This window comes from Poecile atricapillus, chromosome 3 (genome assembly GCF_030490865.1).
Source record: "Poecile atricapillus isolate bPoeAtr1 chromosome 3, bPoeAtr1.hap1, whole genome shotgun sequence".
Classification (NCBI taxonomy): domain Eukaryota; kingdom Metazoa; phylum Chordata; class Aves; order Passeriformes; family Paridae; genus Poecile; species Poecile atricapillus.
This window is the reverse complement of record NC_081251.1, coordinates 57,301,394-57,321,401: the sequence shown is the minus strand read 5'-3', so window position 1 is coordinate 57,321,401 and position 20,008 is coordinate 57,301,394. Positions and strand designations below refer to the sequence as shown.

The window sequence follows — 20,008 nt, the reverse complement described above, 5'->3', positions numbered from 1 at the left end:
CAACAATAATAAAATCTGTGGTCACAATTGCTCTTGTACCTACTCTGGAGAAAACTTTGAGAAGGTAAATGGGGCTCAACAAATTCAACGAGGATAAAGAACATTCTTAAACTCTCTTCTGAGAAAGGACTGCTTACTTGCCCCCATAAGGACTAGGAGGCAAGTCAAGGACTAAACTGCCAGGGAAATCTTTTGAGTTCAAAGACTTTCAGATCTCTGAGAAGCAGCCACAGAAATTTAGACTGCCAAATAAGCACATATAGGCATTTCTACTACCAATATCCACATATTTGGGGCACACCAGCTTTCCACTGTAGTTAGTCCTTATGACTTGCTTTCAAAGCACTAGAAATTTAGCATGCAAGATGCAATAATCTCAGGATGCAGAATATCTTGTACAATTTTTCTCTAATTATTAAAGATATTAATTATTGACTTTAACTTTTTGACACTTCTTTTTCTTATCAATATATGTAAAATTCTTCTTTCAGTTGCCCCAACTAAAGCTTCAATTTATGTCAAATAATCATTTGCTCAGAATGCCAAATACCAGAAAGCTGATGATATTTTGCTACCAAGAGAAAATAGGCCACTGATCAGTTAAACAATTAACTTCTGCCAAAATATCACTGCACTTTTAGTGCTCTCTGAGTTATCCAACCCCAGATCTTGTTTCTATTTTGTGCACTTGAGTGACACCTCGAGGCTGTCCCTGCTTGTGACAGATTTTACCTTTCGTTGAAAGTTACGCTCAGACAAGAACCTTGATCCATTCTTCATCATCCTGGAATTCCTGTGAGATTCTAAGAATGCATATGGTATCTACAAACTATTTACCTGTAATCTACAATATGCCCCCTTAGTTTGTGTCCCTTTCTACTTCCCTCACATCCCAAATGTAAAATAATGGAAAGCTTTCTCTGTACAAGCCCCTGCATCTGAAAAATCAGGTGAACAAAGTGAGCATATGCTTTTGAAGCCATTGAAAAACTCCTTGCATACATGTTCTTTTTCAAAAGCCTTGCTTTTCTCCTTCTAGCAGAATAGGGATTGCACACTTACCTCTGCTTAGGAACAGGATGTTCTGTGTTTGGAGTATGCTTTCTTTTCTTTGTTCTGTTCCACAGGCCATCAAAGTACAGACAAAACTCATCCTGTCATTTTGGGGGCTGTACAGGTTCCCCTGCATTCTTTAGGTGATGCTCCTGACTTGCACTGCTTTTGCAATAATGAATAAAGTCCAAATATTTTTGACAAAAATTCACTGTCAGGAAATGGAAAAAAATATATTCGTGACAATGACACAGCAACACACATTGCAGCATCTTTAGTTCTAATAAAAGTGTGATTAGAAGCCTCAAGAACTGCTCAATATCAGCAGGTCGTGTTTTGCACTATGCGACGTACATCAGAACTGTAAGACATAGGACCTTGTAAGAGGTAACATGAGACAAAAAAGTATTTTTTATATCAGCATGTCATCTTAGTTTGGCTTATAGTAGCTTTCTATATGAAACATTCTTAACTCCAGAATAATGATTTTTAACTAGTCCAGGATGAAAGTAACAAATTTAATGCAGACTTACTTGTTTTATCTATTATTAATAAGAACTGCACTATTGTCGTCTGTCTCTATTCCTTAAAAACCCAACTAAACAAGTCAGCTAAAGAGGTCAGATTTATTCGCCCCTGACATGGAAAATGGGCCTGACCACTACTTGCTTATAGATCTCAGATGGCACAAATACCTCGTGTTTGTCAAAGGTGTAATGGTCACAGAAATCTTAAAGACATTCTTTCAAAACAAGTGTTCCTGGAAACTTGATACAAGCTTTTAGTAGTAATAGAAAACCTGATGTCTCATGCCAGGCTTGTTTAGAAGGCTTTATAGCCCATTACTTCTGGTCAAATTAGACAATATCAAATCTGCTTTCTATGTTAATGATTAAAAATGACTGGTTTTGAGTTTGCCATAACAGAGCCTCTCAGCTGCCAGGAAGTTAGGAAGGAACATCTGGATTTCTGGTCCACTCTCTTGTTCAATGCAAGGTGCCAACCTGAAAGTGAGACAAGGTTGTTCAAGGCCATTATTTCATGGACTTTGGGGTACTATGAAGGACAAAGAGATAAAAGAATGGAGATACACTAAGGATAAAGAGGAGCACAAGAATGCTGAGGAGTTGGTTTTTGTTTGTATTATGCCAAGGCAACCCAAGACACTTGCCTTATGAAAAAAAGAAATATCCCTGCCTAGCAGTTGAGTACACACAAACATTTGAGAAAGCAGAGGAAAGGTAAGTACAAAGAGAGATAGTAGCGTCTGCCACTAATAACACATGAGGAACAGGGAAGCCAGGTTTCAGAAGGTACATTCTTTTGGAAGCCAGTGTAATTCATTGGCAGATTTTGAAGGATGCAATGCTTGGGAACTATGTCACGAACTCAGGACCACAAGCATTTGCTCACCTCTAGCTTGTGCAAATTGCTGTCATCTGAAGGCTGATTTTACCTCACCTCTGAAAAAACTAGCTATGTTCATTGAAAACCTTGCACTGATTTCTCAAACTATCTAGTGCATGATGGACCTTCGACATGTACAGTTTTAATCAATATTTTTTAACACAGAAGAAATGAATATACAGTTTTTCAATGACAAATGTGCTTATTAGGTAATTATCCCTAAGTGGGGAAAAATAAAATCCCCCAAAACACTGCTCAAATCAACTACTCAATCAGGCAACAAATAAAAGTTGCTCCAGTACCTCTGCATAGTTCGAGGACATCCATTTGTGCTGCTATTTGCAGAAACCTTGTGTGCATTCCAAACACGTGTCACTTGCATCCCAGACGCCTGTCATCACTTTTCCTCCTGAGCCCAACAGAGCCCACTACCCAGAGACTTTATTCTTCCGCAAGCAACATTTGTTAGTCTGAACTCCGAGAGCTAAGACGTACTTTCGACACTTTTCTTCTCCAATGCACCACGAAGTGGGAGGACTCCTGTTTCTAATGCGTTTCAACGCCTTTTCATTTTTTGTTTGTTTGGTTTTTGTTTGTTTTGGGTTTCTGTTTGTTTGTTTTCCCCCCTCCCCGCGCTTCCCCGCGCGCCTGCGCGGCGCGCGCCGTTTCCTTGGGAGCCGGGATTGTTTTGGGCGGAACCACGCACGCGGCGCTGCGGAGGGGGGAGCGGGGGCAAGGAAGAGCCCACTGGCGGAGGGCGGGGGGGAGGCGGGGCGGCCGCAGCAGCCGCCACGGGAGCGGACGGGGCCGACGTGAGTGATGCCCTCGGCGGGGAGCGGGGCCGCGCCCCGGGACGGGCCCTGTCGGGCCTGTGCCGCCTCTCGTCCCGGGGCGCGGCTCCGGGGGCGAGTAGGGCTGGGTAACTCCTCCCCGCCGCTGTTCCCTCCCCCGGCTCCCCTTCCCGCCCCGGGGCGGGGGGCTCAGCCTGGCGCTGGGCACGGCCGCAGCCGCTCAGGGGCCCCGCTGGGACCGCGGGCCTTGGCGCGCGCCGGCGGGGAGCGGGAGCGGGACTGGGCTGGGGAACGGGAAGGGGAGCGGGCTGGGGAGAAGGAACCGGGAGCGGGACTGGGGAACGGGAGCGGGAGCGGGCTGGGCGGCGGCCAGCGCGGGCCGGGGTGCGCGGGCGGGCTCCAGCAGGCAGCGGGAGCGGGGGGCGTAGCCGGCGGGGCCGCCAGGAGTAGCCCCGCGGTGGCTCTGCCGGGCGGGCGGAACAGACGGCCTAGGGCGAGCCGCCGTCTGGTCCCGGCGCCGCGGCACGGGGCAGAGACGCGGGAAGCCCTAATCCCCAGATCGGTGTTGGTTCCCCACCCCTCCGCTCCTCACGAGCTTTGTAGCTCACCGGGCTGACATGCGTGGGTAGCTGTAGTGAACATACAGTGCTTCCCCATGCCTGGCACCCTGGGCTCCAAACGGGGGATGTGCATCTGGATGCGCTTCACATCCTCCTTGTATAATTCCATCGGCTAGTCCGGTTTTAGTGTGTGGTCTGAATGGCCCTTTATACCTTTTAAATCTACCACAGTTCTTCCAGGCAAAGCAGAATGTTACATTGGAAATGGAAATACTTAGGGCGTAAAAATATCCGTGCTATTGGTATGGAAATACTTCTGCTGGGAACACATTTTCATAATTACCGTCTAAGATAAAGCAGAAACATAAAACTTAATAAACAATAAAAGTCTTCTATATTTCCTTCCATAGAACTGAAGTCTGTAATTTTGCCATCAGAATCTGCAAGTTTCTCTTGATGAAAGGTGACAAATTTCTGGGTTAAAAACCCCAACCTGATGATTCCTATGAAGCAAAAACTTTCTGATATGTTACTTACTACTAGAAAACTGAGGGTAGCACCAGCTTTTTAAAACATCTTTTTTATTACTATGAGCGTAAGTTTTTTACAGGCACATCTAAACTGGTAGAAAACTACTGCACTTTTATTAGTTTTTACATAATTTACCTGGTCTGTTAGTTTTCTGTACTTAAATACTGAATTTTCATTAATAAAACTACATTGTTTTTTGATATCAGATTTGTCAATAGTGAAGAGGAACAGATTCATCTCAGTGTAATTTTGTTGTATAATTCTGAGCTAAAGCTCTTTCACACCTCAGGGTAATGATCCCTACATGTAGCTCAATTAGAAACATACTAGTAAAACACAAGATACCCTTTATGAAATATAAGATGAGAAATAAACAAGGCCTGATGTTCTGCTTGTTTTCAGCCACAGAAATTTATGCTCACTTATTGTGAAAAAAAATAAAAAAGAGGAATTTAGTTCAGAAAAATCCTAAGTGTTCAACTATTTTGTCAGGTCAGTTTCCCAGGTAGGAAGTTTTTACCCAGTTTTAGGTAGGAAATTTTTCACTTCACATTGCATAGTGCAAATTCTGTGTGTTCTGCTCATTGTAGTATGGGTTTGATTTATCTTTTATTAGTGGTCAGTAAAAGTGACCATTGTGGCATGTTTAGCATAGAGAATCCCTGTATTACAGATGCAGAATATAGCAACTCAATGAGTATTGTAAAATAGTCAGAAAAGAGCAAACTAGATTATTTTCAGGGAAGTATAGTAATTGGAAGTTTGGGCTTTATGAATTTGTTTTGCTGTTTATTCCTGGTGACTGGACTATGTCACTGTTACAAGTACGTGCTTTTGTCAGTCTTGGATTTTCTTATATTTACTAACATGGAAGAGATCCAATCTGATCAGGCAAAAACCACGTTTTACAAAATTAATGATAACTGAGCTTGCTCAGATTGGGGCATGGTGGTTGCTCAACTTTGATTTACGATTAATTCTCTCCTAAGGTGAGATTACACTAAGTAAACAGCCTTGTTCTTATCCTTGTTGATTAATGATCTATATTTACACAAGCATGATAGCTGATTTAATGCACCATGTCAAAGACCATGAAGTTCTAAATTGGAAATGCCTATTAAACAATTGCACTGTCTTTAGAGGCCTTTATCTCTTAGTTTCCTTACCACAACAGGTAAACACTGAATAAATAAACAGGGATGCACTCATTGGTGAACTTTGCTAATTCTTCATTTTACAGAAAGTGCTTGTAGACACGAAGTGAGCCTAGCCTTTGGTAAGATGTTTGGTTCCATTAAAATCAAAACCTATCTGCAAAATTGATATTTTAATCAACCTATAGGTTGGTAATTTTTTTTTTCTGGTGTACTAATTTATTTATCCTTTGACCAGAAACTTATTTCCATTCTTAGAATGGGTATGCACTTATTTCATTTTGCTTTTGTGTACTATATTGTCTCTCATATATTTTGCTTTAAATTTAAGAGCCCTTCAGTATTTCGTTTCTTGTTTCTAATTGGTTTTTGAGGGCTTGTTGAAATCATCAGCTTATTATAAGGTACTTTTCCATGTTTCTGTGATCCTCAGTCAATTATTAAAGTGACAGAATCTGCTGTATTTTTTGAATTTATTTAGTTTTCTACTCTTCTAAATTATGTGTTTTCTAGTCAGTTGTGAATTGGCCACTTGCAAAGCAGCATTTAATAACTAGTACTTTTAAAATGCCCACTTGGTTTAGCCAAGTATAAATTGCAAAAGCAGTTTTATTTTTCAATGGTATTTTCTCTTTTAATTTATAGTAAGAAGTGCTATTTTTAACAGTTACTGGTTTAGTTGTGACAGTGGAACTTCGCTGTAGGAGTAAGAACATGTTTAGGTAGTGAAAATATTGCAACCTCATCAGTGTCATTTCAAGCATGTCGCAAAACTAAACATCTTACTGCCAGTGAGGTCCATTTGGCTGCCCTTGCTCTTTTGAAACATCCTTAGGTTGTTGGATACTTAGTATAAATGCTAAAGGCATATACATAAAGGAAGCAAACTAATTCCTCTGGGCATCTGACTAATCGGCTCATCTATAATCCCAAACCAACCTGAACACTGCCTTTTTTCCCTTAATTTGGTTTAGTTCTGATAGCCAGCAGACCAAAGCTCTGTAAGTAATGAGTGTGAAAGGACCTGAAAGTAACAGGCCTGTGCAAGTAACGCTGTGCAAGAGATGAGAGATGTGAGAGGAGGGTGGTGCAGATGCTTGGGGACCCAAGTATAGCCTCAGCTCCTTCCGGTGCTGGTGAAATATGTGTGCCCAGGAGAGAATTCTAGTGCTGAGGCTGAGTGCTGTGTTTGGCTCACTTCACTGCTAATCAGCTCTCTCAGCCTCAAATCAGAGTAGCTGCATGCAAACTGCTGATTTATAGTAATCCCTAGTAACTCCTAAACTGTATGCAGGCATAGTTTGGGTGAGTGTTAGGTGGCTTGGACCAAAATGGTGTGAGAATAATGCAACCACACATCCTGGCAGTGCTTAATGCTAAGTCTTAATTTGTTAGGATCAGTGTAGTCTGGGTGTGCAGTGAATTTGAGTTACTGGTGTCTAACAGGAGGTGTAACCTGGGGAGAACTTGGAGCTGGTACCTGGTGGGCTATGGAGGACGTAGGTAGCAGAGCTCCTTGCATGGAAGGCTAAGGGGAACATCACACCTTCATAGGAACTTCATTAGTTCCACTGTTTATAAAACAGCTCTTTGTATTAAAGTTTTTTGTAGAACATCCTGAATTTTTTTGATGAAAAGATAAACCTGTGTAATATTTTTATTTGCCTTCAAGCTTTGTTTGGATTGCGTTTGCAGGATTTTCTCCATGACCAGGAGGGCCTAACAATTTTTTTCTTGAGAGAAATGAGTTTCATGTAGTTGCCTGTCTGCTTTATAATAAACACAAATGCTTTATATAAGCATAAATATTTAGAGATTTGTAATAAAGTTAGATTTGCTGGCAGATACTAACCTTTGCATTGAAAACTATCATCTGGATTCCTCAATGATGCTTTCAGGAGAGGAATCCGATTTGAAAGGCTTCAACATAAATGGTTTTATGGGTCATTATTATTTAAATAAACTGTTAGCTGTTTTAGAAGATTGGAGGACTACAGTCCTGAATTATTTGGCTACTACCCAGAAATATAACTAATTAAATTGCTGTAATGTTTTTTATTTACCCGTCAAATAATAAGCATCAGAACTGGGATTTGATAGCAGAAAACTTCTAATACTTTAGTCAAATAGGGAAATACTTATTTCTAAATAAAATGTACTCATTCCTGATACTAATTAGCATAGATTTAATTAACTTGAAGTCTATGGACCACTTATGTTAATGACAGTTATTAAATACTTTAAATAGAATGTTGAATTCTGAGGAAGAAGCAGCTGTTGTGTTGAGCCACTTCTAACTGAGGACTGAAAATGCGAGCAGGTAAGGATACTTTGTTTGATTTCCAGTACATATTTTATAGTTAGAACTAGGTGCAAATGATAGAAGTTATTTCTGTCATATATAAATCGTTAATGCTCCATTGGCTCCTTTTTAAGTTCATGACTATAGCTGATTTTCCAAATGGTGTTATTTTTTAAATTTAAATTCAGTATTATTATTGAATTATATATATATATATATAATTCAATATTATTATTCAATAATTTATATTTATAAAAGTTGTCATGACAGTGGTAATTATGCTGTAGCTGAGGATTCAACAGAAGTTTTCAGTGTTGTGCCAGGTTGCATTTTGAATTCTTCGTTATAAATTAAGCATTACCTGAGGGGAACTAGAACACTTACTACTTCAAGGGTTGAAATGCTGCTGAAGGCAGTATAGAGGTTCATAGAAAGGCAAGAGTGCCAGCTTCTGGCTCTTACAGATCTGTCTCAGGATGGTGCTGCTCTGGTTTCCAGACCCAGTAAGAACCCAGAGCTGCTGCTTCTCCTGGAAGTAGTCTGTCCTCTGCTTTGGCTAGCCCAAGTTTTGTGCTGATCTTTATAACTTTTTTAATCTGTTTTTCTCTCTTGATTCTGCTGTGCTTTTCACTCCTGGATTTCTCAGTCTCTTCTGAGCTGAACTCCTTCATGGGGAGTTCCATTTATCTCAGTTTATGGGTCAGGAAGAAAACTCCAAAGCCTGTTAGGATCTTGTTTCTCATGTTTATTACGATGTTATCACAAAACTTGGCAGGTCTCTCCAGATTTTCTGCACAAGTTTGATTCACTGCAACCTGGCACATTTCGGCTCTGATGGCACAGAATGGCCTCAAACTGTGCAGCCTTTTTATCTTTATACTTATTCTTATCCAATTAACAGTATACACATATATTATTTTTATTAATGACCCGATGACACAACACCTGTGTACTGCACTGTGGAATTTTCTATCCAATCACTTACTATTACTCAAAAACCTCTAGAAGAAGAACATGAAGAAGAAAGGAGAAGAGACAACACTCTAAATCCTCCATTTTGTCTTCTGCTTTCTAAACTAGTTTAAACTCTACCTTTTTCACCCAGTGACTTAAGAAAACTCTCTGATCTACACACACTTTTAGCTTTTCTATCTAACTTCAACAGTTGTTTTCATGTAACACCATGAAAACATGCCCATAAGTTTCATGTATGAAATTCAGTGTTCTCCTGGATTTCAGAGCCAGGCATCAGCAATCCTGATGCATGTTCTCTTCCAAGTGTGCTTTCTTCAGGAGACAGAGTAGATGGTGCTGACTTCAGCAACAAGAGAAAGACTGGTGTGTGGGTGTCTGTGCAAAGCTGCTGAGTTAACCTTGTATGGGTTATATTACCAGTAGAAATTCTTAGCTGAATACAAAGTGAATTTCTTGGTAAACTTTCCTTGATAAATAATTCTCATTCTTTGTGATTTTAAAGCATGATTATGCACTTTTTAGCAATGGTGATTACTGAGATAGCAAATATTACTCTCAATTTCTTTTTGCAGTTGAAAGTGAGGCAAAGGCAAAAACCAAAGTCCGCTTTGAGGAGATCTTCAGACGCCATGCTGACTTAGCAGACACAAAGAAATCAAAGAAAAAGAAGTTTGACTCTCAAGAGAGCATTGTGGTGAGTTTCAACATATTCAGGATTTGTTTGGTTGCCTTCCTTAACAGAAAAAAGATCAGGAAAATGTATTGCAGAAAGGAGATGTAAGCATTTTAAAAAAATTAAGTGTAAAGTATGTTTCTGCATGTGCCCCTTGGTTTTGGTGTGGGTTTTATTTTCTTTTTTGTGTACCTGCAAAAGCATCCTTCTAACTTGGAGGTATGCCAAAATTATATCAACTGGTGAAAAGAAAGTGGCACATGCCGATGTACACTCCTTAATGTCCACCAGTACTTGTTTTTCCATACCATTTTTTCATAAAATTTTTCAAATTCAGTACTGACTTTACTGGGAGTTAATTACATGTTTGAGGGCTAGTAGAATTACAGCTGTGAAAGTATTTAATTTTGAGAGTACTACATCTGTGTAATACAGGTATGTCTGTCTAATACAGCTGTGAATTGAGAACTGATGAGAAAGTATAATAATACTAGACACAATAATTAATGATTCAATTTTCTACTCTTTTTTTTTTTAATCTCAGTAATCTGAGTTTCTGCATGCGCTGAGCTTTGTGTCTTGAGAGGTTCCATGTCAACTTTTTAAAGATTTTGACCTTAGCTTGTGATTTGCAGCTTAGGAAGGATTCTATCACCCACACTTTAGATGACATTTTTGTTTGTGGCATATCTGTCACTAAAGGAGCCTCAGAAATCCCTCTGAGTTATGGTTCACATTGTAGTCTTTTTCCTGAAGAGGAGAATAAGTGTTCAATATGAACTTGTTCTGTATATACCTGATTATTGACTTAGAAGATTTGGAATTTGGAAAGAAAGTGAATTGCTTAGAAGACAAATGTTCTATTTTTTTTATTTTCCTCCTGATAGGTTTTATTTTTTCAGTCTTTTTTCTTACAAATGTGTCTATATCAGATTCTGGAAATTAATGTTCCTTCATTAATACTCATTTAAGACAAATGAGTGGTATTTCATGTAATGTCATAAATGTTATGTGTAGTTGTATATATTAAGTATATTCAGAATAGATACATTAAACTTAATATTGCTAAATATTTGGTTTTAGATTGACACTTTGAAGTTGGATTTTGTATGGACTTTTAAAAATTAATTTTCTTTGATGTATATGCTATTTAGTCAATAGTTTATACAAAGAATCAACTTGATGTCTAAAAATAGTACAGAGAGTTAGAAGGTGGTTTTTTCCCTTATTTACTGGCACGTATGTAAAAAAACACTAAATTCCTCCTCAGTTAAGTTCACTTTTTATGAATTGTGAATTTTTAATTCTGTAATATGTAAGTATTTTTGAACACATAATTGTATGTTCATATGCAACTACATATTACTCATAAATATTTTAAACTTGCTTTGGTTTTAGAATTGGTTTCCATTACAGAGGTCTCTGATGCAAAACACTAGTGTTTTGGAGTTATGTAGAAACACTTAATATCACAATGACCTGAATGAAAACTCAGTGCTATGCAAACAAATTAAGATGCATTTTTAGGATCAGTGTGGAAGCCAGATTTCTAGCTGTGCTGAAGGTATAAATATTACAAATTAAACTACTTGAAAATTAAGGACTTGAGGAGAGCTTGTATTGAAACCTGTTACTGACCATTAGGAGTATTTCCTTAAAGTATGGCAAAGTTGGAGGAGCTCAGGTTGGTATTTTCTACGCTGGTTGCATTCAAATAGAAGTTTCTGTAAAAGCTTCAGCAAATAAACAGTCATTTCTCTGTAAAAAAATAAATGTGTGTGGGAGTAGAAGAGTAGGTAGATGGAGGAGGTTGGCTGGTTTTGTTCCCATTTTCTTCAGTTCATATGATTTAACTGTACAGAGTTTCACATATCTTGAAATAACGTGAAATTTGTCAGTGATGGTTGGCTTCGTGTCAAGCACTTCCCATAAATGGTCTCCCAGCTTTGATCAAAACCAGGTCATGGTAGGGAGCCTATTTCCACTTGAAATGTTCCAGTCTATTTCCTTCCTTTGTCTTTACTCTAGCTTTTCTTAAAGATTAATAAGACTTTTTCCCTTATAGTCCACTGTTTCCTTGAAACCTGAGTTCTGGAGCTACAGGGGGTTTCTGTGGTCTTAAATGACAGAAGTGAGGATAAGGGGAGTGCCTGCCTGCTTGCCTGCTCTGATCTGTGTGCCTATTGCCTGGAGAATCTACCGGACAGCAGGGAAAGAGTTTACTTGGAAGAGGAAAGGTTAATGTCTGCAGGACAGGATGAGTTTGAAGCCACAACTGATAGGAATGATGAGCTTGTAATGGAGATGGAAATACACATCAGCTGTGGCCAGTGAAAGCTCTGCTTTGCTGTTCAACAAATAGGCACTGGGGCAGTGGGTGTGAGGCCTAGAGGCATAGTGGAAAAAACAAGCAATTGGGACACAGTCAGAACATGAATTTGCCAATATCCCTTCTAGGGCTGTCATCATATTTATTTTTTACCAACTGTGCCTCCTATTACAATTTAGAATGAGGCAAGCTGCAGATCAGGCAATGTCCAAGTACATGGATCTGTCTAAATTCATCATGAAAATGATTGATTTGGTTAAATCTAAATTCTGTGGTTGAAAAGAGGATGTTTAAGAATTTTCTACCAGATGATAAGATTAGATCCCTCTATGGAGGCAAAAATTTGTTTCTTAGACTGTAGTCTGATCAGATTACAATACTGGCATGAACAGGCATTGGTAACTTCAAGGCAGAGCTGCAACAGATTTATCTGTCTTGTAGGCTGAAAGGCACTGGATAATTGTTGAGATTTCCATTGGATTTTATACCTTTGTTTCTTGTGCATGAAATAGGAGAATTGATAATAGTTGACTATATAATTGATCCACACATTTTCTCAATGTTTTCTGTTAGATTTGGTGAAAAAATTCCAAACCCACCATTTTATCTGTAAATTAAAGTTCTTGTTGCTTTGAGTGTCTATATTTTATAGCCTCACACAAGCAATGGCAGTAAAATTGGTTTCCTAGTACATTAAGATTTTCTTAAACATCCCACCCAACAAGCCATCACAAGTACATTCATTAGCAATTCAACTGTAGGTTAATGGTCTTTTACAACCAGTACATATCAGTGCTTCAGTGGGTTGGCAGTGTCCATCCCTAATTTTTCAAGGTGTGCCTGTATTATTATGGGTGGAAATTCAGGTCCCTCTGTAAATCAGGTTACACAAGTTTCCAAATACCCATGACAAACTCCCTCTATGCATTGCCAGCTTCCACTCATGTGTATTTGAGAAGTCCTTTTGAAAAGGTGTGAGATCCTTAGGCGTTGTCCCTGCTCTCAGCTCTGGGGCATTAATGGCAGTGGTGTGACCTGTGATTGACTTACTGTGGTGTGAGCCTTGAGTGTCAGCCCATGTGTGTGCATCCCAGCTGGTGCCCATCCCCTGCTCCTCTAAAGCCAGCAAGCAAGCAAGGCTGTTTTCAGGGAGGAGTGCTTCCTCTACCCTGGTGTAATGTGACCACGGAGCTGTTTTGAAACAGCTTTATTTGTTCTGTATTTTGAGAAAGTCAGGTTCAGGTCAGCAACCCTCTGAAGTTACTCCAGAGACAGGCCTGTCTTACTGAGCTGCTTTTCCATCCTAAATCCTTTCTTTAATTCAGTTCAGTGTTTATGTATTGATGATTGCTCTTAGTTGATATCTCTCAGTACTGTATTTCAGAGAATCTATACCAATATTCCCACCTCTGCCAGAATCCTAATCTTAAGGTTTTTTTGAACCCCTTGGCTTTTACTTCATTGTTTTGTAACTTCTCTGCATCTTTCTTTTCTGTTTAATTGTCATGTAATTACAGCATGTGGGAAAGGTGGCCGGAATTGAGATCATACAGGCTGTTTATCTGAGGAATTTATGTTTGAACTGCTGAAGCAGCTTTGTGCTGCCTGCAGTATCTATCTATTAATGTTCCTGAAATTTGCTGTAGTTTGAGACTGTGGTTTGTTTTCATTATAAGGAAATGGCCTCAAGTTGTACCAGAGGAGGCTTAGATATTAGGAAAAACTTTTCCATTGAGAGTCAGACATTGGCTGCCCAAGGAAATGATGGAGTTACCATCCCTAGAACTGTTCAAAAGGCATATGGATGTGGCACTTGGGGATATGGTTTAGTGGTGCTGGATTAATGGTTGGACTCAATGATTTTAGAGGTCTTTTCCAACCTGAGTGATTCTATGAATCTGATTTTTTTGTTTGTTTGTTTTTAGGCAATAATAAATAACAAGTTCTAGTAAGTATTTCAAGCCACTTTTTGCAACAGGTAGATTCCTTTAAGGAGATTATTCTTGAATATCAGAGTTATTTTAGAAACTTTTGACCAAGTCATAGAAGAGGGCTTTTTGTTTAGGATTTCTCAAATAATTCTACTACTTGCACTTAGTGGATTGATGTTTTATCAAAGACAAAAATCAGCATGACCTCAGCCACTGTTGGGTTTTAATTGTCAGTGTGTTTTAATCTTCATTTCTAATACTCTACAGTTAAAGCTATTCACAGAAATAAAGATAAGGAAATGACCAATTTGTTAGGAACATTATTCTGTTTGAGGTTTTTTTCTTAGTTTATACAAAGCTTGCTCTTTAATTCTTTCATTTTCCTTACTCTGTTTTGTATTTCAAGTTATTTATATGAAATTTTCCATATCCTCTTGAATCATTGACTTACAAATAAATATGATGTTAGTGGTTTCTTTAAGCAAGTATAAGATGAAAATACAAGGACAATTTTTTAATACTTATTATACATATTGTCCCTTTTTACAAATCTCTGAGACAAACATGATTCTGTAACTGGGAGATGTATCCTGACTAGAAGGGAGCAATGTCTGTGTTTATTGAGGAAGAAGATCTTGGCAAATAAAACTTTGTAAGCAGATATGTATATTTTTTCCAAACTTTTTAATTTGCTTTTGCTGTGTTTTAAAGCCCTTTCTAATGCTTCATGTTGAGGCTCTAAGAGTTTTCGGTAAAACAACAGCATAAATGAACCTCAGTAACTTTATACAAGTTACATACAATGAAGAGAAATCTAATTCTGAGTTGACCTTACAGAATCAGACTAAAGTTATTTGCTGTGTTCTTTGCCATTATCATAGAATCTTAGTTTGGATTGAAAGGAACTTTAGAGGTGATCTAACCCAAGCACTCTGTCATGATCAGGAACATCTTGATGATGATGAACTAGATCAGGATGCTCAGAGCCCCTTCCAACCGGACCTTGAACATATCCAAGGAGGCAGGGAAGTGGCATTATAATCTTTAGTAACCAGAAATAGAAACTTGAAGGACAGGAAACTTTTCAATGTGTTTTCTGTAAAACCATTGAGAAATGCTTAAACAAATGCACTAGCTGAAATTTAGTTCTGACAAGCAGCTTTCGGTATAAGAGACTACAAACAACCGAGCCTGAAACCTTTCTCTAACTTGGATTTTCAGTGGATGAAAGTATTTGTTTTTGTGGTACATGAAGTCTTCTCATCCTCCGCACTGTGAAACACTGGCATTTATTTATGGAGTAACTTGTTGATTTCCTTTTTTTAATGAATGTATGTAAAAGTTGTATGAAAACATAGTATAACATTGAGGATGAGATGCCCAAACACCAAATGTTTTTTTTCAGTGTGAATTTTCTTTTGACTTTTAATCTCTCATTTGTCAAATTGAAACAACAAAGTAACTAGATATTTGATTTAATTTAAGATTGAATAATGTTGCTGAAGGAATAACATGAAGTGCAGTGTTTATCCTTGGAATATGGTTTTTAGTACAAATATTATTCATGTTCTTTATTTTTGTAGCTTGATACCTTTAGAAATAATATTGATCTATCTAAGGAAAGTGTGAATGATGAAGCAATTATAAACAACACATATAATCCTGAAGAAGAGAGCCCAAGATTTACAAAAAATAAATTGAGAGAGAAAGCGTCAATTGCAAAGAAAATAAACAATGATGTTGTTAGTGGAGAAGAGAATGAGCAGCCAAAGTCAATCAGGAAGAAGAAGAAATCACTGTTACAAGAACAATTTAATGAGGAGGAATATTTATATGAAACTAAATTGGGGAGTTTTGAAGAAAAGATTAATGATTTTCCAAAGAAGAAAACAAAAAGTAAATCACAAACAGATGTACCTCATCAAGAAGGTGATAGAAAGATCAAAAATTCCTTGACTGAAGTGAGAAATGTAACTGAATTAGAAGAGGAAGAGCAGCTAATTCAAGCTTATCAGCTGCATGTGGCTGAGGAGGAAGCAAATGCAATTAAAAAGAAAATGAGAAAGAAACTTAAAGAACAGATGTCTGAATCTACCTCCACTGTTCAAAGGCATGAAGTTGCGTTGAATAGTGAAGCGGGCAAAAAGAAGAAAAAGAAGAAAGAGCGAGCAGTTTTAAGTGAAGCTGAAACAAGGTAACATGACAAACTGTACACATTGTGTCTGTGAATCTTAAACAAAATGTTTCATTTTAAGATAGGCAGCAGCTTTCTGATAAGTGGTTCTTATTTTCTAAGTGATTAACTGGCTGATTCTGTTCTGAAGAAAATAGTACTAAATCCTTTCTCAAAAGGCTGTCATGATTAATATTTAGCTCATGGATTCTTTTTAATTTTTTTTAAATAGTCTTCATTGCTATTTGATGGTTTTTTACTGTGGAACTCACTCTTAACTAACTTAAGATTGTTTTGTGCATGATTTTTTTTAATAATAAGTGATAGCCCTGATCCAGCAAAAGAGTATTTGTTTAACTCTTCACATAAATGGTTCTGCAATTGTCTGGAAATTAGGGAGAAAGGAAGAGGGGAGAGCACTGAAAAAGGCAAGATGCTAATAGGGCTGGGGGCTGTTCTGTTTTCAATAGATGTTTTATATAGATGATGAATTGCAAAGTTTCAAGTGTATTAATAATGGCAATGTGTAATTGTATCAATATGTGCAGTAGACTGTAGTTGCTGACAACGGTCCATTACCTTGCAGTGCAATGTCCCTTTCTGAGCTGCAGCATCATCCAAAAGAAGGTGGCAATGAAAGTCAGTCACCTGAAAGGCTATTTACCTCAGAAGGACAGAAACTGGAGGAAAGCATGGATAAACAGAAATCTAAAGCCAAGAAAGTTAAGAAGAAAACCAGAAAAGGTCTGCCAACAAATATATGTAATACTGTACTATTATACTATTATAATACTGTACTATTTTGCTGCCCTTTTTTTTGTGTGCTGCTACAGATATATTTGTCCATAACAGTAACATGGAATTGATTGTGCTGTTTGAGTTACTTATATTTCTTAAGTTACTCAATCGTACCTCTGTTCTTCCAATTCTGAAGCTTTTATGTGAGGATGTTTATTTGATAAATCAATCTAAAATCTTGAAAATACATTTACTATAAGTATTTTTAAGTTGAGACAGAAGTTACTATGTCCCATTAGTGACAGCTTGTTTACTTTGCTCCAATTTCTAGAAGAAACCATGGAAGTTGCTGCAGAAAATGATGAGGAAATGAAGAATTCAGAAATTTCAGCTCAATCTAAATTTGGTTTTGGCGATGATCTTGTTTTGGGAGTTTATATCCATCGATCGGATAGACTTAAAATTGACCACTTGGTATCTCATCCTGTGGTTAAAATCCATATTGTTGATCAGAGAAGTGGCTTATATGTGAAGAAGGATTATAGGTGACTTTTAATAATCTGTTTCTATTATTACTGATTACAATAAATAGGTGTACTCTTCCCTACAAAATTAAAATTAAAACAACGGTTTGTGTGAAAAAATAAGCTTGTGTAGCTGTTTGTTAGTTTCTACATCTATGATAATACGTTAGATATATATGTGTATATATATATACACACATATATACATATAGATATATACACACACACACATATATATACACACACACATATATATATACACACAATTAATGAGGGTGATATTTTGCTTTTCCTTTTGGCACTTTTAAATGCTCTGCACTGCTGTATTGCTCTTGAGGCTGCCCAGGGCAGTGGTCACAGCACCGAGCCTGACAAGAGTTCAAGCAGTGTTTTCAAGCTTTTTTTTTTTTTTTTTCAAGTGTTTTTTTTTTTTCAAAGTGTTTTTTGGACAGTGCTCTCAGGCACATTGTGTGATTTTTGGGGATGGTGCTTTGCAAGGCCAGGAGTTGGACTTGATGATCCTTGTGGGCCCCTTCCAACTCAGCTTATTCTGTGAACCTGTGACATTTCCAACAACTATATTCTTCCCAGAGGCAAAATTGCTTAAGTGTCAAAAATGTATAAAAGCCAAGAACATGTAAGCTAAATTCTTGTAGTATAAATAGTGTCTGTCTTTTATATTAAGAACTTTTGAAATCCTTAAATGAAGTTTAGTTCTTTTCATTTCTAGTTACTTCAGTTGCTTGTTTCTGCTGTCATTATCCATTATTTTCCTGAAACCAAATTTTATTGGGGCTTAAGCAGTAGATTCCACCATGATCATTATGCATTAATTTACTAACAGTAACTTAATGGTTAGGATTTTCAACCTCAGCCTGTAGTTTTTCTATATATATTGCAAATTGTCTTAAATTTTTGGTGAGTTTAGAAATTTTTTTCTAGAATCAGACAAATAGTATCTTGCATGTTTCTTAGCTTTCAGTAACTAAAAATATTGTTTTGTTCAAGGTTGTTTTTTAAATGCTCTAACAATTGTAATTCTTTGGAAATCTTCAAACAGCAAGAAGGAAGATTCATCTTATGAATCAGAAGAAATAGAGCACATTCTTCCTGTAATGACACAACCATGTGACTTTAGAAAGTCTAAATCAACAATTCCAGAGTGGGAAGAACAAGTAATATTTAATGAGCGTTTTACTTATTTTATTCAAAACACTGAGGAAAACCCTCACGTTATCCTGTTTTTTGAGGTAAGATGAAATATTTTGCATCCGATTTATGCACATTCTGTTTTTTTGGTTTGTGTCTTCAGCAGTATATATTTGACTGAATCAAGTGTTTTATTTAAGTTAAATTGGGTTCATAGCATAGCTTTATGGTACAAGGTCAAGCTGAGATACCAAAAAATGGGGTTTTCTATAGAAAAGGATCCTGTTCTTATGGTAACAAGAAGTATGAAGCATTCTTATAAAATCAGGTCTCAAACTTCTGGGGAAGGCTGGTAAGGTATGGTGGATATCATTCTTTTCACATTCTAGAAATTTGAAGAGAGGTTTAAGTACAAGAAACTCAAAGGTAGAATTCTCAGCATGTAGCAGCACCTCATTATACCAATAAGCAAACTGCAATTGCATTGTTTCTGTTGACATTTTATACATCTATCTCTACTGTTCTAGTCTTCATAAAGAAATTATTTATTTGTCCTCTAATACAATTATGTTTAAAGGAAAAATTTTAGGTTATATATGCAATGTAATTTTTAGATTAGGCATTTCAATATTTGTACATAAAGATTCTGTAGCATTAACATAAAAATGGAAACCTAATACAATAAATATGTTTTATTCCTTTTTTTTTCCTATTTCAAATAGATTGAATATAAATTATTGCTGTATGTTTCTTAATGTTTTGTGATGCTTGTAAATTAACATATTCATAGAATTAAGAATCATTAATTGCTTAACACAAAACTAATTGTGTTTTTATGTAAAGATTCTTCATGGAAATAATGTTGGAACCAAAAGTATGAAAAAAGGCTGTTTGACTTCAGTTTGGTTTATGAAATATGAGTTTGAAAAAAGTATTATTCTAAGGGTTTTTTGTATACCAGGTAAACTTCCAGGAGTAGTGAAATATGGGAAAACTCAGGTCCCTGACAGAAAAATGAAGACTTGTAGGCATCCCTGGGAGTGTTCAAGGCCAGGTTGGATAGGGCTTTGAGCAGCCAGATCTAGTGAAAGTTGTCCAAGCCCATGGCTCAAAACTCTGTGATCTTTGAAGGTTCCTTCCAACCCAAAGTGTTCTATGACTGATTCAATGACAAAACTGATAAAGCTAGGAAAGGAAAACTAAATTCTTGACTGCGATTTTCCATCTAGATTAATATGCAGCTGGTTTTAGCTGTCAGATTTGTGATCTAAATGATTTCTGAATTATTAAGAAAATTACATATTATTGTTTTTTCTCTTTTATTGAGATGTAAGGGGAGCAAGAATAAGTTTTTTTAAGACTAGACTTCTGTTCTTTTTTAATGGAGATCATAAATAATCATCAGATAAATGCATAAGGAACTGTTATTTCTAATTTCATACTTGTGTGGAAAAACCACTGTTTTTTTAAAATCTGTTAATTTAATGAATTTGACCAAGCATATTTTTAGCACTTTTTTTTAAATTACCATGAATTATACATTCATTAGAAATACATTTATATTCCTGCTGATACTTTAGGTCCTTGATTCTTCAAGTACACATGAAGTGAGAGCCAGCTCTGATGTAAAAATTCAGGAAGGTCGTTACCGAAAAATTTGTTGGGCATTTCTAAAGGTACTGTAAATATTTAAATAAAGAAACAAAATTCATAAATCC

At 37.1% G+C, this 20,008-nt stretch overlaps 1 protein-coding gene across 3 annotated transcripts in view; it reads left to right on the top strand.

The window, feature by feature from the left end:
- The first annotated feature begins 3,226 nt into the window (after positions 1-3,226).
- Positions 3,227-20,008, top strand: part of AHI1 (Abelson helper integration site 1) — a 90,749-nt gene continuing 73,967 nt past the window's right edge. Inside the window, exons 1-10 of one of the 3 annotated variants that reach the window (XM_058836447.1) lie at positions 3,285-3,369; positions 4,222-4,274; positions 5,583-5,618; positions 7,745-7,816; positions 9,346-9,467; positions 15,290-15,900; positions 16,466-16,623; positions 16,949-17,162; positions 18,202-18,391; positions 19,871-19,966. In XM_058836447.1, coding sequence (XP_058692430.1) covers positions 7,807-7,816; positions 9,346-9,467; positions 15,290-15,900; positions 16,466-16,623; positions 16,949-17,162; positions 18,202-18,391; positions 19,871-19,966 — 1,401 coding nt within the window. In that variant the 5' untranslated portion in view covers positions 3,285-3,369; positions 4,222-4,274; positions 5,583-5,618; positions 7,745-7,806. The other 2 variants (XM_058836449.1, XM_058836448.1) reach the window with 2 other exon arrangements.